This window comes from Hevea brasiliensis, chromosome 6, assembly GCF_030052815.1.
Source record: "Hevea brasiliensis isolate MT/VB/25A 57/8 chromosome 6, ASM3005281v1, whole genome shotgun sequence".
Lineage (NCBI taxonomy): Eukaryota > Viridiplantae > Streptophyta > Magnoliopsida > Malpighiales > Euphorbiaceae > Hevea > Hevea brasiliensis.
The window spans coordinates 100,429,036-100,455,627 of record NC_079498.1 but is presented as its reverse complement, the minus strand read 5'-3'; the positions used below and the strand labels follow the sequence as shown (position 1 = coordinate 100,455,627).

Genomic DNA, 26,592 nt, shown 5'->3' with positions numbered 1-26,592 from the left:
GGTTTTGGAGATGTAATTCCGGGTAGGACTTACAAAGGTTGCTCAGCACATGAGCTTCCTAAGATCTACTACAAGGAAGTACAAGGTTTGTAAGTTTGTAGGTGAGGTAGAGGTAGGGCAGGATGGGAAGTGAATCAACCTTCTTGCTCCTTCTGAACCTCGGGTTGAGACTTCTTCAGGACCTTCTTCGGATTCTCTCGGCTTGAGAAGCTTGAAAGGGAGAAGCTTGAAGAGGGAGAAGCTTGGGTAAGCTTTTGTTCCTTTGAAGTGGCCTCCCTTTGCCTTGGATAGGTGCCCCCTTATATAGAAGTGTCCAGGGGCAGTTTTGTAATTTTGGAAAGTTTGAACAGTGTCTGCCACTTGATGCCTTCACGTGTGAACAGTGCTTTTAGTCTCCTTCACATGCGAACAGTATAAGATATGACAGGTGATCAGTGTCCTGTCTGGTTTTGAAATAAAGGAAAAGAGAATAAAGTAAAAATGATTACAAAAATAAAGGAAAATGAAGAGAAAGGTAAAAGTGCAAAATTACAAAGAGTAAAAATAAAAGTAGAATAGAAAATAAAGAGAATAAAAAGCAAGATGGATAATTTTGCCGCCATAAATTTCTTTTGCCGGTCTTAAATTTTTTCTTTTTCTTTTCTTTTTCTTTTTTCTTTTTCTTTTTCTTTTTTTTTTTTTTTTATGGAGTGGAGCTAGGACCACTCTTTTATCCTTCCATTATGTTTTGTAAGTTGTGCCATGTCTCCTCGTCATCACTTGTTTCGTCATCTGACGAGACAGAAGATAAGTCGTAGTGACTTTCATACTGAACCATGTAATTTTCATACCGTGTTTCAATATGAAAGGGTTTTGGAGCTTGCGAATGTTCATAATGAACAAATATCCGAGAGTATGTACCCGTATGGATTAGTGCATATTCTAGATATCGGTGTTTTCGCCAATTATCTACAACTGTCTTTGCTCGCCATTTGTTGAGTTGGACGAAATAGTCTTCATGATTGCATGGCCAATCCTGAAGATGATAGAGAGGAGGCTGTTTTGTATCCAGGTAGAAGTAATGGATCGCTTGTTGTGGCTCTCCATTTGTTAATACTTCTGGAGGTGTAGAAATAATTTGTATGTTGACTGGTTTTTGAAAGAATAATAGTCTTCTTACTTCTTGAAGGACTCTATTTCCCAAAAACCTGGTCATTTCACAATCAAATCTTGTGACTCGGACTCCAGCTAACATACCCCATTTGAATAGTTCTCTGGCGTCTAGATATCGGATTCCAGACATCTGAGTGGTTTTGAAGCGGGGGATGCTGAAATCTAAGCTGTGTTCACAGTCTGGATAGCACAGAGGGTACCTGTTAGGATGTTCCTGAGTACAATGAAAATGGGGTTTTGAATAGTATTCCCATTCCCATGACCATCCATTGTGACCTTGCTGATTGCTTTTTGTAAAATTGAGACCTTTTTGGAAAACATCCAGCTGTTCTTTGATTCTGGACTGGATGATGTTTTGTAGGATCTGCTCGCGGATCTCTTGAGGAAGACCGTTGAGAACTTGTTGCCTGAATTTCTTCGAAAGACAACGGGTTTGGAAATGTTCTAAGGACCTATTGGCACCAAGTGAAGCAAAAAGGACTTCACTGTGGTGATAATTTTTCTCATTGACCAGTGGGGCCAATGGTAATTTTACACTAGAATCAGTGGGGATCCTAGGCCTTCAGTCCTTCGCCTTTGAATTTTTACACTAGAATCCAATGGGGATCCTAGGCCTTCAAATTCCTGTTTTTGTAATTCAAGGTGATGATTTTGGTTAGAAGAGGATGGTTCTGATGGACTAATTCTGGATGTAATTGATTTGTATAAAATTTGGTTTTGTAAAAACTCAATGAATGATTGAGCTACCATGATATGATCCTCATGATATTTAATTCTGCTAAGGAGGTCAGCCACATATTTATTAGCTTCCTCGAACTCAATACAAAGTGCATTGAGAGCTGTTACTCCCAACTTTTTGTTTTGTATTAAAGTCCAAAGATTGTCTAATAAACATTGGTGCCTTTCTGTGGGAACAAATGCAGTTCTGGCTACATTAATTCTGAATTTTTGAGCAGGAGTTTTGGAGAGGACTATTGGTCCAAAGTGGACTAAATCACCATTGTTGGATGATTCTGCCATCTGCAAAAACTCACAAGGGTTAGTTTGTAATAGCGGAATCAAAAAATTGATTTTTGAAAACAAGCTTGTTTAATGAAATTTCTTTTTGTAAATGCTGTCTTGTTTCCTGTTCCAAAACATTTATTTGATTATCAAAAATGGAATAAGCCTTTATGATATTCAAATTCTTTGTTTTGGGTTTTTCAACAAAAGGAAAAACAAGATTTTGATTTTTTGTTTTAAAAGAAATACTATCATAGTTGACTTTGTAGGGAGTAATCAAATTGATGAAAGGCGTCCCTAAAATGACACTATGACTGATATCTTTTATTAAAACAAATGAAGTTTGTAGAAGAAGATTTGAATTAGCTATTGAAGCCTCTGTTTTGTAATTAATTTTGATTTTGGAATTGTTTGCAGCTGAAAGGTTTTCAGTAGTTTTTTCTTGGAATTTTTCTGGAACAATGCCTTCTTTAATACAATTTATATCTGCACCTGTATCAAATAAGGCAATTGTATCGATCTTGAAATCTTTTGAAAAAACTATCGAAATTTTTATCAAATATTTTCTGGAAGAAATCTCATTAAGGATGAAGAGAAATTCTTTTGTAGGTTTTTCAAGATTTTGAATTTCTAAAGTATTTTCTTCATCTTCTTCTTCGACTTCTTCATTGATTTGTTTTGAAAGTAATTTTTGAAGTGTTTCTGAGTCCTGTGCCTGTTTTTCCTTAAGCTCATTAAGCTCAATCTTAACAGTTTTTATTTCTTCCTGGAGGCTTTGGACTGAAACAGTTGGTTGTTTTGAAGTCTTCATTCTACCCAACATGGCCGTGAGGTCATATGTGTTTTTTGTAACAGAGGGCAGAATAGAAGGTTTTTGTATTGGTTGTTCTTCAAAGGTTTTTAAAAGTTTTCCTAAAAATTCCTTTTGTAGTTGAGAATCTTCAACCTGTGTAAGGATTTCTAAGAGTAACTTCTGGTCTTTTTGAAAGAACATTGATTTTTAATTTTGGTTTTGTAAACAGTTCATTTTCTGTTTCAGATTCTGAACTTGTGATTAATTCATCAATTTGTAATCCTTCTTCATTTTCTGTGGGTTCAGAATTACTGGACTCACCTTCGGTTTCAACTAAAAGAGCAGTTATTTTATTAATAACTTCTTCTTCTAATTGCAACTCATGAAGTTTTTTGTTTAACTTGCAAAAATTTGCAGTGTGGCCTTTGTTACCACATTTGTAGCAAGTAAAACTTTTTATCTTTGATTTGGATTGGGGACTAGGTTTACTAGTCTTTTTTGGAAGTTTTTTGTAATAGGAATCTTTTTCTGGTTTTGAAGAGTTTTTGTATTTTTGGGATGATTTTTTGTAAGGTTTTCTGCTACAAATTCCTCCACAATCTGGAGTAGGGTTTTTGCTTCCTATTTCAAATTGTTTGCAGAAAGACCCTAACTCTTGGCAAGTTTTTCTCATTTCCCATTTGAGATGTTTTTGTAATTTCAAATCCTGACAGATCTTTAAACCTTCTTTTTGAGTGAGACTAACTAGTTCACCATAGGTTAATTTATCATACGGGATTTGATTTCCAAATGCTTCCTTAATTTTATTCCTAACCTTTTCTCCTAAAAGGATCTAAGTCCAAAGAAGGAATTTTTCTTTCCAAAAGGGCTGATTAGAATCTTCTCTAAGCATTACCCTAGTAAGAAAAGTGTTTTTGTAATACTGAAAATCACTCAGTTTTTTGCATCTAAGGTTTGAAAGGAGTTCGGCATTCTTATCCTTAAGATGAGATGGGTCACCTACGAAATATAAGGAAATTGTTACAATCAAGGTGGCTCACATCCGGGATTGGTTGGTTTAACTCATCAAGAATTGCACGCCATCTTCTTGAGTTTGTATGGATTCTAGAATCTCGATTTTTGTAGGTTCGTGAGATGATAATCCCACCATCCTTTGAGCGCCCCGAGAATCCTACAATGAGGAGTTCAAGAATAGCTGCATGCTGGGTTCCAGCTTTGGGTTTTGTAAGCATTTGTCGCCATGGTCATTTGCTGGAGCAAATTCAAGATGTTGTATTCAGACATACCATCTATGTTCCATTCATAGACAGTAGAGGCATTGAATTTAGACTGGGTTAGGATTTCAGATCTATTTTCTATGCCTAAGTCTGGAGCTGTTATTGGGAGAGGTGTTGCTACCCGCGGCCAATAAAGTCTATTAATTTGTAAATGTTTTGAAGACTGAATTTCTTCAGTTTGAATGGGCTGGTTTTCCTGGCTTTGGATGTCTGAATCTGAATCTTCCTCAATTATATTGACACTCCTTTGGGAAGTTTGAGGTGTTTCAGGTGCTACTGGAGTATAAGTTGAAGCTTCTAGTCTAGTTTTCATGTCTCTCAAAGCTTGGATGAATTCAGAATTGTTATTGTTTTGTAAATCTTTTTGACTGTTTTTGGAAACTTGGAATGGTTTGAAAATTGGGTTTTTCAATTTTGTATCCGGCTTTGTTTCAACTTGGGAAATCAGAGTTTGTTGGTTTTGTTCCATTTTTGTAATTGCTTACCAATAGTATGCAAATGGGCATTTGTAAAGTTATTCTCAGAGAACAATGTTTTTATATTCACGTAATCACTTTCATTTGGAATTTTGTAAGGGTCGCTTTCATTTTGTTCCAAGTGGGAATTTTTACTATCCTAAGAGGAGGATATTCAGATCGTATTTTTCTACCATCCAAATTTCCCATTCAGAACTTTGTTTCTAACAAGAATGTGATTATGATGCAGTTTTTCTTCTGCTTGTTTAGCAGATAGTTTTTCTTCTGCTTTCTTTAGAAGATCTTTGAGTCGCAATGAACTCAGTTGATTATCTTACGGCTCTGTTGTGTTTTGTAATTTGAGAAGGTTTTGAATGAACTGATTTTTGAAAGTTTTTGGAGTTTTGGAAAATGGATATGAAATGTTATGCTCTTTAGCATACATCTTAAACCAATCAAAGAAAAGAATATGAACCCTGTGTTGGTGTACAAAGTCATAATATTTCTTTTGAATTTCTTCTTTTTGATTATCAAAATTTTTGAAAAACCATATTTGCTTTTTATGATTTTTAGGAGAATAAAAATCATCACGCAAATATTGTCTGTTTACTTCAAATTCTTTTTCAAGCACATTAAGTTCATGGTTTACATTTTCTGTAATGGCTGAAAAGGTAGGAGAAGTAGGTTCTGATTCTGTTTAGGTTTCATCCTGAACAGACTCGTTTTGTAAATTTGTATAAACTGGATGTGGAACATTTGTAGAGTAATTTACGTTTTGTAAAGTGGATCTAGGTATTTCTGAAGTAGAAAACCTTGAAGAGCTAGGTAAGTCTGAGGTAGAATACCTAGGCTGTATATTTTGTATTTCAGCTGGTTTTGTAATATGCAAACTAATGGCAGAAGGTATACGAGACACTCTTCCTATGTCAACAGTACTGGATGTTGAGGAATCATCTGAAAACCTAAAGCTTCTGTTAAAGCTAAGGCTGACTCTTCCATCATCATACTGGGTTACTTGCCTAAGTTGAACGTTTGGCTCAACTATTTTTGAAGATTCTGGTTCCACTGCACCTTCTAAAATCCATTCTTCTGGTAGGGTTATGTCCTTCCATTGGATAGATCTAGGGATTACAGTATTGGATTTTGTAAGATCAGTTTGTAAAAGCAAATTTCTCCTCTTTTGCTTTGAAACTTATGTTTTGTTGCAAAAGCAGAAATCATAGCTTTGTAATGGATTTTGTAAATTAGTGCAAGAGGAATAGATCCTTCAAGCATTTTGTAATTGTGAGTTTTGATTTGTAAAACCGCTTGGGATTTTTAAGTAAAGTTTGGATAGCAATCAAAGATATTGGTCCATCGCACAAACTAGACTGATCGAACTAAGCAAGGAGTCCTGGAAGTTTATGAACCTAGTATCTCTAAGAACTGCTAGGATTGAGGTGTTCAACCCTTCTTTTGTAAGCGGTTTAATTCCAACTTGGACTAAACCTAGCAGTTCTTTGAGATACTAGGTTCATAAACTTCAAACCTAGCAGTTGGAATTAAACAGCTTACAAAAGAAGGGTTGAACACCTCAATCCTAGCAGTTCTTAGAGATACTAGGTTCATAAACTTCCAGGACTCCTTGCTTAGTTCAGTCGAGTCTAGTTTGTGCAGTGGACCAATATCTTTTGATTGCTATCCAAACTTTACTATTTCGTTAAACGACAGTAATATTACAAAATCCCTTGTTTTACAAATCAAAACTCACAATTACAAAATGCTTGAAGGATCTATTCCTCTTGCACTGATTTACAAAATTCATTACAAAGCTATGGTTTCTGCTTTTTCTACAAAACATAAGTTTCAAAGTAAAAGAGGAGAAACTTTGCTTTTACAAACTGATCTTACAAAATCCAACACTGTAATCCCTAGATCTATCCAGTGGAAGGACATAACCCTACCAGAAGAATGGATTTTAGAAGGTGCAGTAGAACCAGAATCTTCAAAAATAGTTGAGCCAAACGTTCAACTTAGGCAAGTAACCCATTATGACGATGGAAGAGTCAGCCTTAGCTTTAACAGAAGCCTTAGGTTTTCAGATGATTCCTCAACTGTAGACATAGGAAGAGTGTCTCGTATACCTTCTGTCATTAGTTTGCCTTTTACAAACCAGTTGAAATACAAAATATACAGCCTAGGTATTCTACCTCGAACTTACCTAGCTCTTCTAGGCTTTCTACTCCAGAAATACCTAGATCCGCTTTACAAAACGTAGATTACTCTACAAATGTTCCGCATCCAGTGTATACAAATTTACAAAACGAGTCTGTTCAGGATGAAACCCAACAAAGTCAGAACCTACTTCTCCTACCTTTTCAGCCATTACAGAAAATGTAAACCATGAACTTAATGTGCTTGAAAAAGAATTTGAAGTAGACAGACAATATTTGCGTGATGATTTTTATTCTCCTAAAAATCATAAAAAGCAAATGTGGTTTTTCAAAAATTTCAATAATCAAAGAGAAGAAATTCAAAAGAAATATTATGACTTTATAAACCAACATAGAGTTCATATTCTTTTCTTTGATTGGTTTGAGATGTATGCTAAAGAGCATAACATTTCATATCCGTTTTCCAAAACTGCAAAAACTTTCAAAAAATCAGATCCAGTTTCAAAACCTTCTCAAATTACAAAACCTAAACAACAGGAGTCAGAAGATAACAAATCAGAGTTCATTGCGGCTCTGAAAGATCTTCTAAAGAAAGCAAAAGAAAAACTGTCTGGTAACCCTGTTACTGTTAAGAATAAAACTCCTCACAAAAAGAATTCAAAACAACAGGTTTTAAAGAAACAAAACCCTCAAGAAACCTTTGAATTACAAAAGAAACCTCTTCCAAAATCAATCCCAGAATTACAAACAGAAAGTGAATTCAAAATCTCTGAATCCACTGACAATCATAAATCATTACAAAAGGAAGAACTAGTCATTCAAAATTTGAGTACTAATTCTTCAACTTCCTCTTCAAACTCCAACCAGGAGTCCGAAGAAATCATACCTTTACAAAAAGATGGATTAGTTAATAATTCATCCAATTCAAATTCTAAAATTGAATCTGAAGAAAATGCAAAAAATGTCAACATGCTTTTAAAAAATCAAGAATTAGTCTTAGATGTTTTAAAGCATGAAGAAAATCCTGAAGATCAGAAAAAACTACAAAACCCTCCAGTCCAATGCCTCCAAAGAGAAATTAAAATCACTAAGAATGAGCTTAAACAGCTTAAAGAGAAAAAGGCACAGGACTCAAAAGCAATCCAGCTTTTGTTTTCAAAACCCCAGGAAGAATCTGAGAAACATAAAGAAAATAGCTTGGAAACTCAAAAACCTCCAGAAGATTTTCTTTTCATCCTCAATCAGATCACCTCCAGAAAATATTTGATACAAATTACCATTGTTTTTTCAAAAGATTTCAAAATCAATACAATTGCCTTATTTGATACAGGAGCAGATTTGAACTGTATTAAAAAAGGAATTGTTCCAAAGAAATTTTACGAAAAAACCACAAAAAAACTTTCAGCTGCAAATAATTCAAAAATGGCTATTAGCTATAAGACAGAAGCCTCCATAGCTAATGGTGATTTTCTTTTCAAAACCTCATTCATAATTGTTCAAGATATTCATCATAGTGTAATCTTAAGGACTCCTTTCATCAATTTGATAACTCCCTACATGGTTAACGATGATAATATCTCTTTCAAAACTACAAAACAAACTCTTGTTTTTCCTTTTGTTACAAAACCAAAAACAAGAAATCTCAATATTATAAAAGCTTGTTCCATTTATAATAATGAGATTAATGTTTTAATAGAGGGAAAAAAGCAACACTTGTTGTATTTACAGTAAGATGTTTCTTTAACAAGAATTGAAAAACAATTACAAAATGATTTGGTAAAAAAGAAAATTTCGGATTTCAAAACCCAAATTGAAAGAGAAATTTGTTCTGATTTACCAAATGCCTTTTGGAATCGAAAACAACATATGGTAGATTTACCATATGAAAATGATTTCAATGAAAAACAGATACCTACAAAAGCCAGACCAATCCAAATGAATGCTGAATTAGAACAACACTGTCGTTCAGAAATTTTGGATTTAAAGAAAAAAGGATTAATTACAGAATCTAGATCTCCTTGGAGTTGTGCAGCTTTTTATGTGAACAAAAATTCAGAAATAGAAAGAGGCACTCCTAGATTAGTAATTAATTACAAACCTTTGAATAAAGCTTTAAAATGGATCAGGTATCCAATTCCAAACAAAAAAGACCTTTTACAAAAACTTCATTCTGCATTTGTATTTTCCAAATTTGATATGAAATCAGGATTTTGGCAAATACAAATTGATCCAAAAGATAGATACAAAACCGCATTCACAGTTCCCTTTGGACAGTATGAGTGGAAAGTCATGCCTTTTGGCCTGAAAAATGCCCCATCAGAATTCCAGAGAATTATGAATGAAATCTTTAATCCATATTCAAAATTTTGCATAGTCTATATAGATGATGTTCTTGTGTTCTCGGAGTCAATTGAACAACACTTCAAACACTTAAGAATATTCTTCTCTGTTACAAAACGAAATGGCCTTGCCGTTTCAAAATCAAAGATTTCTCTTTTCCAAACCAGGGTTAGGTTTCTAGGTCATTACATATCCCAAGGAACCATTACTCCAATAGAGAGAAGTCTAGAATTTTCAAACAAATTTCCTGACAAAATCTTGGATAAAACCCAGCTACAGAGATTCTTAGGTAGCTTGAATTATGTCTTAGATTTTTGTCCAAATATTAACCGTCTAGCAAAACCCTTGCATGATAGGTTAAAGAAAAACCCTGTTCCATGGACAGATCATCACACTGAAGTGATCCGTCATATTAAAAAACAAGTCCAAACCATTCCTTGTCTGCATTTAGCAGATCCATTAGCCCCTAAGGTAGTCGAGACAGATGCCTCAGAGTTAGGTTATGGTGGAATTTTAAAACAAGTTCAAAACGGAAAAGAACAAATAGTTCAATTCCATTCTGCACATTGGAATGATTGTCAAAAGAAATACTCTACCATCAAAAAAGAGATTCTTGCAATTGTCATGTGCATACAAAAATTTTAAAGTGATTTATTAAATCAAAAATTTTTGCTTAGAATTGATTGCAAATCAGCCAAAGAAGTTTTGCAAAAAGATGTTCAAAATCTTGCATCAAAACAAATTTTTGCACGATGGCAAGCAATTTTAAGTATTTTTTATTTTGAAATTGAATTTATAAAAGGAGATACAAATTCCATCCCAGACTTTCTAACCAGAGAATTTCTCCAAAACAGGCCAATGCCCAGAAAGAAAAATACCAAGGCTGAAGCCTCAGCCTCTACAAAACCAAACCCTACAAAACCAATCATCTCTTCTGCAAAACCTATTCAAACTTGGACAGACATGGTCGAAGCAGAAGAAGAAGATCAAACAAAATTCATTGAATCTCAGGCTCCAGAAACAGACAGCCAGATTCAAAAGTGGATAGAATCACTGTCCAAATCTCCTGAAGTTCTTCAGGCTCTACAAAACATAACTCAGGCCAATCAGGCCCAGAAAGGTAAATCTACAAAACCAATTTCCAAACCCAAGAGAAAGGAGAGTCTTCCTCCCAAAAAACCCTTTCTCAAACTTTTCAAAACTGTTCTCAAGCCCATGAGATTTTACAAATAGATTTTCAAACAGATGTTTCCCAACCAAATTCTTCTCAAATAGTTTTGTCTCAAACAAAATTAAAAAAGAAGTCTTCGGAATGGATTACAAAAACACATTTTCAAAATGTTTTGATCATAGAGGATGAGTTCTTACACCAAGACGCCTCTATGGCAATTTCAAAAGCCTTTACAAAAGGATGGCATTACAAACCCTGGGATCATTCCAAAACCCGAGCCTACTACCAGGCAATACTTGAAATTACTGGCTCAGCAAAATTCAAACATTTTTACCTAAAAGAAAATCATGCTGATCCAGCCTATTCAACCTGCCACATTCAAAACGTCCTTAATCCTTCTGATTGGGGGCAAGAACTTACAAAACCAAAAATCTTCCCATTATCATTCCAAAACAAAATTGACCATTGCCAACATTTCAATTATCGATTATCAATGTGCATGGTACAATACCTTTCTCATACAAAATCACAAGAATAGTCATTCATGGTCGTCTATTTCCAAAAACATTTGATCCTTTCAAAACCCCTTCATGGTTTGCTCGATGGTGGAAGTATTTTGGTGCACTACCAAATTCTTACACCGTAAATATCAGAGAGTTTAAACCTTTTCAAAACCCATTACAAACCCTCACCCAAAGAGAAAAGGTTTCCTCCTCTTCTCTTGTTTTCTTCAAAATTCTTTTTACCTTGGGTTCTTATCTGGTTTTTTGAATTTCGACCCCAAGATGGATTGAATACAATTATCAGAAGGTTCAAGGTAAAATGGTGGGATTCATTTAATATCCCAGAAACAATTACAAACCAAGGAGTAAAAACCTGGCTTAAGGGAAAAAACCTGTTGCCACCAACTCCTATACAAAACTTTTCAAACCAATTGTTTTTGGCTCAAAGATCACATGCCATGGCAAGATTAGCAGGAGCTAAAAATGATGAAGAATATTTTGCAATAATGGAACAATTATTGCAAAACAGAACCAATTCTTCTGCAGCCAATTCTGATTCAGAACCCATCATAGACTTGGGAGATGATGATGAAGAAGGTTGTGGTACCTCTTCACAAATACAAAATCTGTTATAAAAATAAAATAAAATAAAAGAGAAGAAAAGAAAGAAAAAGAAAAAGAAAAAGAAAAGAGAAAAAGAAAAAGAAAAAGAAAAAATTTAAGACCGGCAAAAGAAATTTATGGCGGCAAAATTATCCATCTTGTTTTTTATTTTCCATTCTACTTTTATTTTTGCTCTTTGCACTTTTACTTTTCTCTTTATTTTCCTTTAATTTTTGTAATCATTTTTACTTTATTCTCTTTTTCTCTTCCTTTATTTCAAAACCAGACAGGACACTGTTCACCTGTCATATCTTGTACTGTTCACTTTTTACTGTTCACACGTGAAGGCATCAAGTGGCAGACACTGTTCAAATCCTACAAAATTACAAAACTGCCCCTGGACACTTCTATTTAAGGAGGCATCCATCCAAGGCAAGGGGAGGCCACTTCAAAGGAACAAAAGCTTACCCAAGCTTCTCCCTCTTCAAGCTTCTCCCTTTCAAGCTTCTTTAAGCCGAGAGAATCCGAAGAAGGTCCTGAAGAAGTCTCACCCGAGGTTCAGAAGGAGCAAGAAGGTTGATTCACTTCCCATCCTGCCCTACCTCTACCTCACCTACAAACCCTGTAACTTCCTTGTAGTAGATCTTAGGAAGCTCATGTGTTGAGCAACCTTTGTAAGTCCTACCCGGAATTACATCTCCAAACCTTTGTACAAATCTTACAAATTTTATAAAGTTTTGAAGTAAGTTTTTCTTCAATTCTTTTCTTACAAAATTACTAATATTTCTTGCTTTTGCATGCATATGGTCGGTTCAACCGCCTGATCTGCATAAATATACGTATATATGTTCATAACGGACTGGCTCTGCCGCCTATTGAATATATACATGTATATTCATATTTAAATTTCAAGTTTAATTTTATTAAATATATATATTCTTAACGGACTGGCTCTGCCGCCTATAGAATATATATATTTAATCTTTAATTTACAAGTTTAATTTTCATTTCTGAAGATTTCCTTTCTTTGTGCATTTTGTTTTTTTCCTTAGTTATTTATATATTGCTCAAGATCTAGATTATTACTTCTTCCCTGTTAGCTCATCCCCCTTTCGATCCCGGTGCGTCCTTGGTATATATATATATATATATATATATTTTAATAATATTTATAAATTTTTATATATTTTATTTTATATAAAATAAAATTTAAATATTTTATGAAATTATTAAAATTTTAAAATATAAATTATTAATCAAAATAATTTTTTATGTAAAATATTAATTAAAATATATAAAATTAAATAAATTTTAATTTTTTTCAGTTATAATAATCTGATTTAAGACAGGTTCAGGTAGTTGAGAATAAATTTCAATCGAATTTAGAGCGAATTCAAATTTTAATAATTTTAATCGAATTTAAACTAGGATATGATAATTTTCACGGTATCCTACCGTTTTCACCCCTAATCTAGGTCCTATAGAATCAAGTTGTTATTAAAATTAACAAATATAATAAGAATGATATTTAAACTTTAGAAATTAGCAAGAATGCCCCAATCCTACGAAATGACTACTTTTTTTAATTATTTTTTTCTCCCAAGTCCACACATGTAGGTGTGGACATCGTTGTAGTTAAATGGATGTGGCCATTGCGTGTGAAACTTAAAAAGTTTAGTTGAGACCCTTGCAAATCAATAGAACTAATTAATAATAAGATATATTTCATAATTATAAGAATACAATATTTTAAGTGATGGAAACTTTACTTCACATTAATATTCAACTTTACTTTCATTGATATTCTAATGTAATATCTAATAGAGTGTTCTCAATTTTTTATATAAGAATGGATTTTTAGTATTTTTAAATTAAATATTTTTTTATGATATTAATTTATTTATTATTTTAATTATATATATGTATAAATTAATTAATTTTACACAAATTTGATAATAAAAATTTAGTATAATACTAAATGAATTTATTTTTATACAAAAATGAATTTGTAATAATTATATCCTATTTAACAATTTTAAAAATAGATTAATATTACTAAATCAAAATTAAGTAACTAATTTTTATATTTTTAATAAAAAATAAGTGATTAAGTGATACAATGAAATTGATAATAAAATTCCTATTTAATGTCTTTAGTCTATTTAGGCTATGTTTAGTATGATATAATTAAAATTATAATGTAATCATGGTTATATTGCATGTTTATTAAGTTGTTTGATAACATAAAAAAAATTAATATAATAAAATGATAATTACATAATATAATTAATTATACTTAAAATAATATAATAATTAATATATACAAAAATAAATGTAATCATAATTACTTATTTTAATTTTTTTATTTATTCTCATCACTATCACTACTGCTATAACCTTATTACTATTGCTACTATCATCACTACCTAACCTATTACCGATACAACTACTATCATCACTACCATCGTTGTCATTACCTTATTACTACTATTGTTATCACTAGCACTATCAATTGACCACTACTATCACTACTTAATCACTAGTACCTCTATTACCACCTGATCACTATCATCACAACTATCTCACTTTACCAGCATCACCACCTAATTACCACTATTGCCACCACCACTTGTAACACTCCTAATTTTTTAATTAATTATTTTATGGGTAAATATTAATGTTTTATTTTATTTAAATTTTGAAAAATTATTTGAAATTATTTGAATTTTAGAAATCGAGTTCGATTTTCTGAAAATGTGAAATTTTGATATATATATTTTTTAAATTAGTTTAAAGACCATGTAATAAAACTAAAAATATATTTAAATTTTACAAATTTTTTTGAGTTTTTTTTAATTTTTTTTTGAATTTTTGGGCCTCGTTTTTTGTCACAGGACAGAGTAAAAATTCAATTTCGGGTATCCTGAATCGAAACGGCCATTTTCCTTTTTCTTTCCTTCTCCCTCGTGCATCTCGACTCCCTCTCTTCCCTTCCATTTTTCTCTCTCCTCTCTCCCCCCCACTGCCGGCCGCCGCCACCTAGCCCTTCCCCTCATGTTGGTGACCACTTTGGTACCTTTCCTCTTGCCGACAGCTGCCTGGAATCGCTGGAAAAAGCGCCCCAAAACTCCCCTTCGCGTAGTGCGCCGCTTCAACTTCCTAGGCTGATTCCGGCCGATTCGGTTTCCAATTGGACAGGGTCTTGTTTCAAAACCCATCTATACCTCGAAAGCTTTCTATAGATACCAAGAATACAAAAATCCATCAAGCGGTTTGTCCAATTTTTATCCGAAAAGTTTTAGCCCATTTCGACTTTTGGGCTAGATTTCTCGTAAACCATGCCCCATGAAAAATCCGAGAGTATTGAAGTGATCCCTTTGGCGAGAGCTTCGCGGCAATACCTATTTCAAATTTTTCCAACACCGTTTTTTAGTGGGTCTCACATAACTTTGTAGTGTATTTCCGAGTACTAAATGAGTTTAATAATTTTCATAAAAATTCTGTACTAACTCCCGTGTTGTGGGCTTCGCGTATGTACCTTCAATTCGTGGAAATTTAATAGTTGCTCAAGTCTGCAATTTCGGACCGGGCAGACTACCGAAAAAGTTTCAGAATTTGATTAAAATTATAGGCTACCCTACCATTTTCAAACATTCCGGAAGCATCCCCATGGTCGGAATTGGCATAGGTAATTCTGAGCCTTACTTTTTCTTAATTATCTAGTGCTTGATTATGATTAAAAATCTATAAAATATTCGTGGTAGGTTAAAAAAATTATAATTCCTTTTGCATTAGCTTAATAATATTGCTAAGGACCCCGAGACAAAATTTTAGAATTTTTAGAACTCATTTAAGTAGTTTTTGCAAAAGGGTTAATTGTAGGGGCTAAATTATAATTTTTTAAATTGTGGCTGTTGACTGTTTAGATAGGCCCAGGAGGGGCCATGTGATGTGATTGAGTTGTGGATGTGTGACTTATGGATATAGAAGTGTATTTTGAACCCTTTTATAGGTTGGGTAGGTCCTAAGTATATGGGTGACTCTGCCAAATTTTCGGCACGAGTTAGGGCGTATTTGGTCATTTTTAAATTTGTATTTAGTCAAATATATTAAATAATTTCAATGAAATTGTCAGGTGAGCCAGGACAGTCTTCCTCCTCAGCCCAGCCACCACAGTGACCTCGGTTCAAGTCTGTGAGTAAAATATTAATTTTAATTATAATTTTAATATTATTATATGTTCAAACATGTCCATGCATCACTTATAAATATATATCTATGTAGTTAAACACTAGGTACGTTTTATATTGCATTCTTAATTGATGAAGTGTCATAGATGTTGTTTATGGTAATTTGGAGCAGTGTGCGTGCGTTGGTGTGCGTGTGGTGTGTGGTATTGGATATGGATAGGACGAGTAGATGTGGCTCAAGAGACACTCGCTAGGACCCAGTTATTTATGGATAAGTCGGGGTAGGCACGACTCAATATGATTTCGCTGGCCCCCGCATTTGGTTTATCAAGCGAAAGTCTGACTTGAGAGACACTCACTGCAGAGGTTGGATTAAGAGAGCTGTATAAGGGATCAGCTCCCATATATGTACTATTTGAACATTATTAGGTGTGTTAGTGCTCTAAATTGCCTTTTTGATGTTTATGATATGATATGTATGAAAATTTCGATGGTGTTACATTCCATTTCTTATAATGCATTAGCTCTAGGTAACTATAGAAATTGTAATTAAAATTGGCATTTTACTATCTGAGTCGAACGCTCACTCCTGTTTACCTTATTTTTCTAGGCTACAGGAGGATTACTTGTTGTGACTAACTTGCTCTTCTTCTTCGCATATCAATTAGTAATATGTAATGTATTTTATACAATTTAGCCAAAATTTTAGATTCCGCATGTGTTAGGAGTATTTTAATCAATTTGGAACTATAATATAATATTATGTTGAATTTGTAAGAACATTAAATGCATGTATGTGTTAGTGTGATTGGATTTGATGAGGGAGCTGAGCTCTCATTTGATTTATGACATGATGAGTATATGGAGGGTGAGTTGAGCTTCCTAAATTGTTATATATTGTGTTTACAGATCGGACAAATAAAAAACTCTCCGTTGTATAGTCTATATTATAGCTGGACTCTGTCTGGTTGAATTCTTGAAATTGGGCTTAAAATGGGCCTTAGAATTTGGTTAAGGAATAGTTAGGCTTACTACGGATCTCATGGACTTTAGACTGGCCCAAGTCCTAGTACCGGTCCGGCCCATAAGTTGGGTCGTGATACTACTAGTACTTAATCACCACTACTTTTCGACTATCAATCACTATAGCTACTACCATTTATTAACACTATAAATAAATTAATTATTAAAATTAAAATTATTATTATATTATACTACTTGTATTTTTATTTTATAACTAAATATAGAAATATAAAACAATTACATTAAATTATAATTTTAATTACATTATATAATTGATAACATTACATTATATTAAACTCTATCAAAATCCTAGAGTTTTTTTTTTTAATTTCCAACTTAATTAATAATATGTATGTCAATATGGGGTTGCTTTTTTTCCAACTCTTGTTATTATTTTTAAAAAATTTAGTTCAATATCAAATCAGCCCTAAAAAATGTTGGCTAAGCAAATGATTTTAAATAATATTTAATTTTAAATTTTAATCACAATAAATTTTATAAAAAAAATTATAACGTTTAACCTATTATTTAATTAAAAAAAAGAAAGAAAGAAAGAAAGAAAGAAAGAAATGAAAGGCAACGGCTGATAAAGCGTACAAGCGCGAGGAGGAGAACCCTCTTCACGCAAAGGCAGTGAGTGTGAATTTTGTTTGTAACCTAAAAAGGATTAAAAGTAGGGTGGAATATAAACGTCTGGCTGGCATTTGGTTTAGCCTTTAGGTTAAGGCCAAAAGAAAAAAGAACGAGCGAAACTGGAACGTTAGTAACCAATCAAAATCAGCAGTTGGTGGGGACCGTCATTGAGAGCCCAGTCTCCTCAAACTCCTGTATTTTCCCCTCTCCCTTTCCCTCCTTGCTCACTTCAAGATGAAGCAAACAAGACTTCACCATTTGCTACCCAACAAAATTAATTAATCCCACTCCCATCCTTCCACCTTTCCTTTTTTTTTTTTTTAAATTAATTTAATTAAAATTGATCCATCCTTTTAGAATAAAATTATGGCAATGTTAGGGTGTCCATAATTGAGAAAGTTGATACTCAATCATGGAAAGGAAAGCCGTTAACGTGTCACATTACTCAAGTTATATCACTTACCATCAACAAGTTAGTGGAATCATTAGGAAAAGTAATACAATCACAAATATTATTTTAAAATTAATTAAATATGTATTGTAAATTTCTTATGCTAATTGATGGATAATTAAAATTTTATTCATTTAATAAAGTCATTTTTATCTTGAATATTGATTGATCGCAGAAATTAAGTTTTAATCCATAATTATAAATGAATCATTGATTTTTTTTTAATTATTATTAGTGATGTAGATATCTTTAATGGTTAAGCAAACATAAAACTAAAAATCCTTAATATAAAAAAGTGACAGAAGTCATTATTAAAAAAAAAATACTAACACAGTTTTTAATTATTTTTAAAAGTTTTATTTTTCAAATAGCTCTTATTTGTTACAAATGCTATTTATTATACATCAAACATATTAATTAGTACACTTCTTAATTTCAATTTATTATAAAAAAATTATTGAATTGTAATTTTATTTTATAAAAATCCCTTAATTATTTTTTTATTTTATATTCTTTCACACTAAAAATACGGCCATTTCAATTATCATTTATATCTATAATAAAAATATAAATACTATCATAATGATTTATTTTTTTAAAATGAAAAAAATTTATCATTAATTAAAAAGTGTTAAAATTATATTTATAAATATTATATTAATTTAGAAAGATTTTTTAATTTAAAAAATTGTCATTATAAGTTAAAGAGTTTTTTTATAAAATAAAATTAAAATTAAAAATTTTATAATAATAAATTAAAGTTAGAAAATAAAAATAAAATATAAGATGAAATTCAGATACAAATATTCAAATTAAGAAAAAAAAAAAACATAAAACAGGGAGCTTTGAATTGTGGATCAAAGAAAAAAAAACAAAATAACATACATCATCTAAAATGGCAAAATATAATCCCAAAGAAGGTAGAATTATAAATTACTCTCTCTCTTTGAGACAATAAAATATAAAAGTCTCCTGGATTAGTGGAGTGCAAGAAGATAGGGTTTTGAATGGATATAGAAGGAAGGAAACAGAAATTTCAAAAAAAAAAAAGTAAAATAAATCAAACAAAAAGGAAAATAAATAAATACAATATTATCCTATCAGGAGGCTTTCACGCCGTTCAACACACGCCTTACATGAGTCACTCAAAAGCCGTTCAAAACAAAACCTCAACTATATCCTAAACTATTTTCCCCTGCTTCCTAGTACACTGTACCCTTGGTGCTCGTCGCTTTCTCTTAAACGTACAAAACTTCCTCCGTCACAGCCAATCACTACCGTCCAGCATTCAACGGTCCAGATTCCTTTGATGCATATCATCTCCGATGGTTGTACGAGCACGGAAAAAACGAGAAAAAGTGAAACTAATCCAGTAAAAATTAATGGGATTCCGACATTGATGCGTCGAATATACGCGCTAAAGTTATCTGCCTATTCTGTTTCTCACGAACTGATTCCACGCTTCTTTCGCTACGCCTAGATCAGTGACCGTTCATCACACCCTGATTTCTTATCTTAGGTGAACATAGAGTATTCAACGGTCACTATCGTGGATATTACATATTTCCTTAATATTACTCCCGCAAGTCCCTGTATCCAATAATCATGTGACATTCGTCTTCACAAATCACCGTGAATCTTCTGTTGTCCCCACATCACCAAATTCCTGAAACTCTGACGGTCCTTATGCAATTGGGTAGAATAGGCTCAAGCGCAATTAATCATTCCTCACTTTTCCCCCATTGCTATGCTCTTCCAATATATAAATAAATGACTCGACTCGTATCCCGGGGCTTCGTTCTCTTTCACACTTCCTTACAGTCTCTCTCTTTTTCACTCTTTGGAAGTTGCCGGAGTTCTGAAACCGGAGAATTGTTTTAGGTTTCAGGTGAGGAGGATGGGGACGGCGGTGCTGTCTGAGCTAGGGACGGAGATACTCGTGCCGGTTTGCGCGGTGGTTGGCATCGTTTTCTCATTAATTCAGTGGTACTTGGTCTCGCGCGTGAAGCTCACGGCGGAGCGCCAGGCACCTGGGTCATCTCCGGCCGGTGCTAACAAGAATGGCTACAATGATTACCTGATTGAAGAAGAGGAAGGTCTCAATGACCACAGCGTTGTGGCCAAGTGCGCTGATATACAGACTGCAATCTCTGAAGGTATGAACAAGTTTAGATCTTAGAGTTTTGGTTTTAGATCTGGTGGTTTATGTTTTCATTTCTGTGTTCAAATTGTTTCTGTTTGTGGTTGCATCAACAAGTTTTGAGCTTTTCGCTATTAATTGCATGAAGTTCTCTTGATGTGCTGCTGTTTTCTGGTGGAAGCTAGATGTAGGTTTGACAAGCTGAACTAAATTATTGTGTTTGTTTAGCTCAAAAATTGAAATTTGTTATTTTTTTGTGGCCAGGAAGAGAGTTTGGAGTGCTCGGTTTCCATTTTCTTTTGTGTTATTTCGTTCCACTAAGGTGAATTTTAGCTTTAGCATTCGTTTGGTTGTTGATTAAAAGAAGGAAAGTGAGAAGGAAATTAATTTTTTTTTTTGCTGTTTATAGTACAAATCGAATTTTCTTTTCAGATTTTAATAACTAGAAATTTATGATCAAAATTTGTTTTATTGTTCACTATTACATCTTTAGTGATTACGTTTTCTACCTTGAAGAAATCTAATAAAGCTCCTTATGCTCTTTTGAAACTACTTAGATATTATTATCTCTGGTTCATCACTTCGTTGTTCATTTGAGGTGCACTCAAGCACCGGAGCTTTTTCCAACTGCATGTGTTTTACTCTGTTTAGATCTACTTTTGCCCGTTTTGTGACCAAAAAAATTTTTGTTTTACCTTTGCATATTTGGTCTATCTTGGATTGATTTAGAATGAAAATGATAATATAGTATAATACAACTGTTTGAGGTATGGTAATTATTAATGGGCATTTATTTATTTATTTTTGTCTTATGTATAAGGTTATCTGGCTTTTGGGTGTTATTGTCACTGGTGTATGCATTCCACGTGTGCTGCGCGTGTATGTTCCCTACTTGATAAGAATCTTTATTATATATTGACTATGGAGAAGAAAAATATCAACTACAAAAAAAAAACGTTGTTTGGATATTCTTTATGGGGGTAAAAATATTCTATATTTAGATCTTCGTGCAATGTCGGGAATACTGCTAGCTGGTTTATTTTATTTATATATTTGCTTCTGGTCTTGTTTTGTAGTCATTAATAGCAGTTATTATTTTGTCTTGTTCAAATTATTTTTACTAGCAGTTTTGATATAAGTGGTGTAATATTGTTACCACAATATGCGTATGAGGACTACTGGTATTAGTTAGGATGTAAAACTAGTTATCTGAAGTCATCTTTTGACGTCCAAAAAAGAGAAATAAATGATGTGCATGCTAAATATGTGCATTATTTTTCTCTAATGCCATCTGGACTAGATGTACTCATCTTGTCACTGCATACTATGGTACATAGTACATAAGTATGTTCTTCTTTTATGTGCATGGACAAATTGGTTAGAGAAATATACATTATTATTATTGCGGAGTTAAATTAGAAAAAAGAAGGGCTGGTATGGGAAAGATAAACTAGAATGAGGTCTGCCATATAGTGTTAGCATTATCTGTAAGGAGATGTGTAATTCCTTTTTGAATGAATGTGGCTTGCAGGATGCTAACAGTAATATTAATTGCACACAGATGATATGTTTATAGATAAGAATAAGGTATGTGGCTTCTTGAGTGTCATTATCACTAACTAATCTGCACATAGATGATATCTCTGCGGCGAAGAATCTTGCAAGATATTTAATTATTGACCCTGGGTGAAACTTAGGGTATAAAATAGTTCAGCATTGTAATAAGGCCATTTTTTTTGTCAAGTAAATATCTATCATATCTTTTATATCAACTGCTTACTGCCAACTTCCTTTTTATTTTTAGATATTTCTTATTTTTCCATCTGTTTTGCTTTGCGTTCCTCGTATGATCTCTGCTGCTATTCTCTGTTTCTAAATTGCAATTAGTTTTGTCCATTGCTGCCACTTTTTCCCCCCTTTTGCTTTGGTCAATCTTTCTCTCTCAATTGGTGCTTGCTCTGTCTCTTTTGCTAATTGATTACTTTTGTGCAAATGTATTATTTATTTATTTATATGTATCTTAAATTTATTGATATATGGATGCAACAGGTGCCACATCTTTTCTGTTCACCGAATATCAGTATGTTGGGGTGTTCATGGTGGCTTTTGCAATTCTGATATTCCTTTTCCTGGGTTCTGTTGAGGGCTTTAGCACAAAGAGCCAACCTTGTACTTATGATAAACAAAAGACATGCAAGCCAGCACTTGCTACTGCAATATTCAGCACTGTCTCATTTTTGCTTGGTGCTTTCACCTCAGTTGTCTCTGGTTTCCTAGGGATGAAAATTGCTACCTATGCCAATGCAAGAACAACACTGGAAGCAAGAAAGGGTGTTGGCAAGGCTTTTATTACTGCATTTAGGTCTGGTGCGGTTATGGGTTTTCTCCTTGCTGCAAATGGTCTATTAGTTCTCTACATTGCTATAAATCTCTTCAAGCTTTACTATGGGGAAGATTGGGAAGGCCTCTTTGAATCTATTACTGGCTATGGTCTTGGGGGTTCTTCCATGGCTCTTTTTGGAAGGGTTGGTGGTGGTATTTATACCAAAGCTGCTGATGTTGGTGCAGATCTTGTGGGAAAGGTTGAGAGAAACATTCCAGAAGATGATCCTAGAAACCCAGCTGTAAGCATTGCTGCTTCCATTGAATATAAATCTGACACTTGCTTTGGGTTTCACTGACCATATTTAACTATCATCCTTACAGGTCATTGCTGACAATGTTGGTGACAATGTTGGAGATATTGCTGGTATGGGGTCTGATCTTTTTGGCTCATATGCCGAGTCATCTTGTGCTGCCCTTGTTGTTGCCTCCATCTCCTCTTTTGGAATCAACCATGATTTCACTGCAATGCTGTATCCTCTGCTTATTAGTTCTGTGGGTATCCTCGTTTGTTTGATAACAACCCTCTTTGCAACTGATTTCTTTGAAATCAAGGCTGTAAAGGAAATTGAACCAGCATTGAAGAAGCAGCTCATTATCTCCACTGTTCTTATGACTGTGGGAATTGCAATTGTAACCTGGATTGGCTTGCCTTCATCTTTCACAATTTTCAATTTTGGAACTCAGAAGGTTGTCAAGAACTGGTAAGTTTTGTTCGACTCTTTTGGGCAAATAAATTATGTTGTGGCTAAAGATTTTCTTACATGGATTTTGACATGAGTATAGAGTGTGGGTTTTATACTCATTAGACCGTTATGTTACAAGATTTCTGTAGAATTTCCCATTGATTTTGGAATGTCAAGGATTGTGGTCAAAACTGTTTTGTTCAGCTAGGTGATGAAAAGGGTATGCATGTACCCACTCGCGGGCAGACATGTTGCTGTTATTTTGTGGTTTATAGCAGTTGCAAAATTTTTATAAATGCAATTTGGTTATAGAAGTCTCAGTTTCTTGAGTTTACGTGACTGTTGCACCATATTGGAGGCTCATAAATGATATTTGCATATGCCACACTTCCAATATAAAAGTTCTTTAAACAACACCATGGTAACGAAAACTTGTCATGGTTTATTTGACTTATAGCGGCTCTCATGCTATATTTTATTTTTTCGTTCTAACACATAATGGTCAACAATGCTGTAGTATTGACCAGAAAAAGGACTTCAACTGCAGGTTGTATGTTTAAGTGCCAAGTGAATTGAAATGTTTTTTTTATTTTTTCCATTAGTTAGGTCTTTTATATGATTGAGTGCGTCCATCTGTAAAGATCTGGTACAAGTGATATCATGATTTATATTTGCAGGCAGTTGTTCTTGTGTGTGGCTGTTGGTCTTTGGGCTGGACTTATCATTGGATTTGTTACAGAGTACTACACTAGCAATGCATATAGGTAAAACAAAATAATGATGCCATTTGAATAGATATCTTATTCTTTTATTTATTTTAAATCAAGCTTGTTTTTTATGTCTGCAGCCCTGTGCAAGATGTTGCTGATTCCTGTAGGACTGGGGCTGCAACTAATGTCATCTTTGGTCTTGCCTTGGGATACAAATCTGTCATCATTCCAATTTTTGCCATAGCAGTTGGTATTTTTGTTAGTTTTAGTTTTGCAGCCATGTATGGCATTGCTGTGGCTGCTCTTGGAATGTTAAGCACTATTGCCACTGGATTGGCCATTGATGCTTATGGTCCCATCAGTGACAATGCTGGAGGCATTGCTGAGATGGCTGGCATGAGCCACCGCATCCGTGAGCGAACTGATGCACTTGATGCAGCTGGCAACACTACTGCTGCTATTGGGAAGGTATCGAGATAATGCTGATTTAGATTACACGTGCTATTAGCATTTTATGGTTTGAATATTCCTTTTGTGATTGTGCAAACCCTGCACTCACAGCTATATACCTGCCTTTGAACTTCAGAACCTGTTATATTGTTGTTAAGTAAGACCACTTGTGGGTCAAGAGTCCCAAGATGTCCTCTATCTATTTATCATAAGTTAGTCTAATATGCTTATATTCTTATTGTGTTTATTTTTCAGAGGTTTATTGTGCTCTTTCCTACCTTTCACCAAGCTTAGAATTATTGATCATTTTGTTTTGTTTTCTAGGGATTTGCCATTGGATCTGCTGCACTTGTATCTCTGGCTTTGTTTGGTGCTTTTGTGAGCCGTGCATCTATTTCAACTGTTGATGTCTTGACCCCAAAGGTCTTCATTGGTTTGATAGTGGGTGCCATGCTTCCGTACTGGTTCTCCGCCATGACCATGAAGAGTGTGGGAAGTGCAGCTTTGAAGATGGTTGAGGAAGTTCGCAGGCAGTTCAACACCATTCCTGGTCTCATGGAGGGTCATGCCAAGCCTGATTATGCTACCTGCGTCAAGATCTCTACTGATGCATCCATCAAAGAGATGATTCCCCCAGGTGCTCTTGTCATGCTTACGCCCCTAATTGTCGGAACCTTCTTTGGCGTTGAGACTCTTTCTGGTGTTCTGGCTGGTGCCCTTGTTTCTGGTGTTCAGGTAATGAAACTTCAATACTTAAAATTTTACTTGAACTCAACAAAGATAATTGAATATACTGTTTGATCTGACTGTTGTTACTTTATCTTACCTGGTTTTACCAGATAGCAATTTCAGCATCTAACACTGGTGGTGCATGGGATAATGCCAAGAAGTATATTGAGGTACCTAATTGACTGCATCTACTGATATATGGTCATTGTTGCTGAGATATGAATTTTTAAGGTAATATTTTTGAGTCGCTATTTTCAGGCTGGTGCTTCAGAGCATGCAAGGACACTAGGCCCAAAAGGTTCAGATCCACACAAAGCAGCTGTGATTGGTGACACCATCGGTGACCCACTTAAGGACACTTCAGGCCCATCACTCAACATTCTCATCAAGCTTATGGCTGTGGAATCTCTCGTCTTTGCTCCCTTCTTTGCCACACATGGTGGCCTGCTTTTCAAGATATTCTAAAAGGGATAATGACGAAGGCATGGGAAAGGGGAGTTGTTATAACGTTGCCTTCTCTTGCAGAATCCTCATCCGCCCTCATTCTACGTCTGCATTTATCTTTTCTCCCATTTAATGGGATTTTAAAGCTAGTTTCCCTAGTTTAGTCAAATGCTATTTTTGATGGGCTGATGATGACAATTAAAAGATGGTTTGAATGGCGGCTAGAAAAATGGTCATTGGTTGCAAGTTGCAAATGGTTAGTCATGTCTGAGGGGGAGAGTCTGAGAATTTGATACATTACTCTGTAGTTTTGGAACAACTTGCTTTTAAAATTTTGTATTGTTACCCTTTTCTCTTGCTGAAAGGATGGCATTTTGGATACGATTGTTTGCGGTAGTTTGCTTTCAGGTTCGATACTCGTGCTTTTGGCCGCCAAGGTTTTCTTGATTTTCTGAGTGGTCATCTGAATTGAAATTCTATCTTTTCGTCTGAATACGTACGGAAGTGAATTGAATACTAGTACTCCCAGTGTGCCACATACTAAGAAAAAAAACATGAATTGAATAGAAGTGCTTTAGTAATTCGCTTTTAAAATGCAATTTAGTGTAGACACAAATGTCAAGAATTTGATATTTTAGAAACTCTGTAGTCTCAGCAGGACACAGGCTTAATTAGCTTTTCCAGGATGGGCGGAACGGTAGCCATGTCTAATAATCACAAGCTTAATTAGCTTGCTATAGGTGTAAATATAAACAGCAGAAGTGCTGGGTTACATTTATGATCTTGCAAGAGAAGATAAAAGTTATACAAAATCTAATGATTTATGTTAGAACCCTCGTTTCTCCGCTTAAATAAGTTACTTCATCTTTCTATTTTTATTCAACGTAGGACAATATTCTCCACAGGCTTCAAATTGAGTTGAACAACGAATGAACTAATGACTTAAAAAACTGAATTTATTTATTGCTGTAAGGATTTCAGTCCCAGTACAGAAATGGTTAAATGCAAAATTAACATGTTCTCTCCTCCATTGGATCATCACATTTCAACTAGATGAAGTTATTATTTAATAAAAATGAAATGGTAAATATTTTCCCATACCATTAAATTAAGAATAAAGAAATATTTTTTAAAATAAAATATATAATTGAATTCTTTGAAAAATTGATACTATATAATTAAGTTCATTTTAAAATTATTGAAACTATTGAATAAGTTAACAATTACCGGTGACATTTGAGTGTTCTTACCTTTTTTTTTTTCAAATCCTTGTGACTCTAATAATGCTAAATTGCATTTCCTTTG

General features: G+C 33.9%; 1 protein-coding gene across 1 annotated transcript; it reads left to right on the top strand.

Annotated features, from left to right (window-relative positions):
- Positions 1–19,363: 19,363 nt before the first annotated feature.
- Positions 19,364–25,668, top strand: LOC110649406 (pyrophosphate-energized vacuolar membrane proton pump). Its single transcript, XM_058148805.1, has 8 exons — positions 19,364–19,902; positions 21,936–22,510; positions 22,593–22,972; positions 23,632–23,718; positions 23,802–24,132; positions 24,439–24,849; positions 24,954–25,013; positions 25,102–25,668. The coding sequence occupies exons 1-8, from the start codon at positions 19,644–19,646 to the stop codon at positions 25,306–25,308; spliced, it is 2,310 nt and encodes a 769-aa protein (XP_058004788.1). The 5' UTR covers positions 19,364–19,643; the 3' UTR covers positions 25,309–25,668.
- Positions 25,669–26,592: the final 924 nt, after the last annotated feature.

What these genes read in the sequence shown, in the direction of transcription:
- LOC110649406 (XM_058148805.1), top strand. Translation starts at nt 19,644, where the DNA reads ATGGGGACGGCGGTGCTGTCTGAGCTAGGGACGGAGATACTCGTGCCG. An exon ending in CAGAAGGTTGTCAAGAACTG is followed by an intron (nt 22,973 to 23,631) that starts GTAAGTTTTGTT and finishes TTATATTTGCAG; the next exon opens with GCAGTTGTTCTTGTGTGTGG. An exon ending in CCCTTGTTTCTGGTGTTCAG is followed by an intron (nt 24,850 to 24,953) that starts GTAATGAAACTT and finishes TGGTTTTACCAG; the next exon opens with ATAGCAATTTCAGCATCTAA.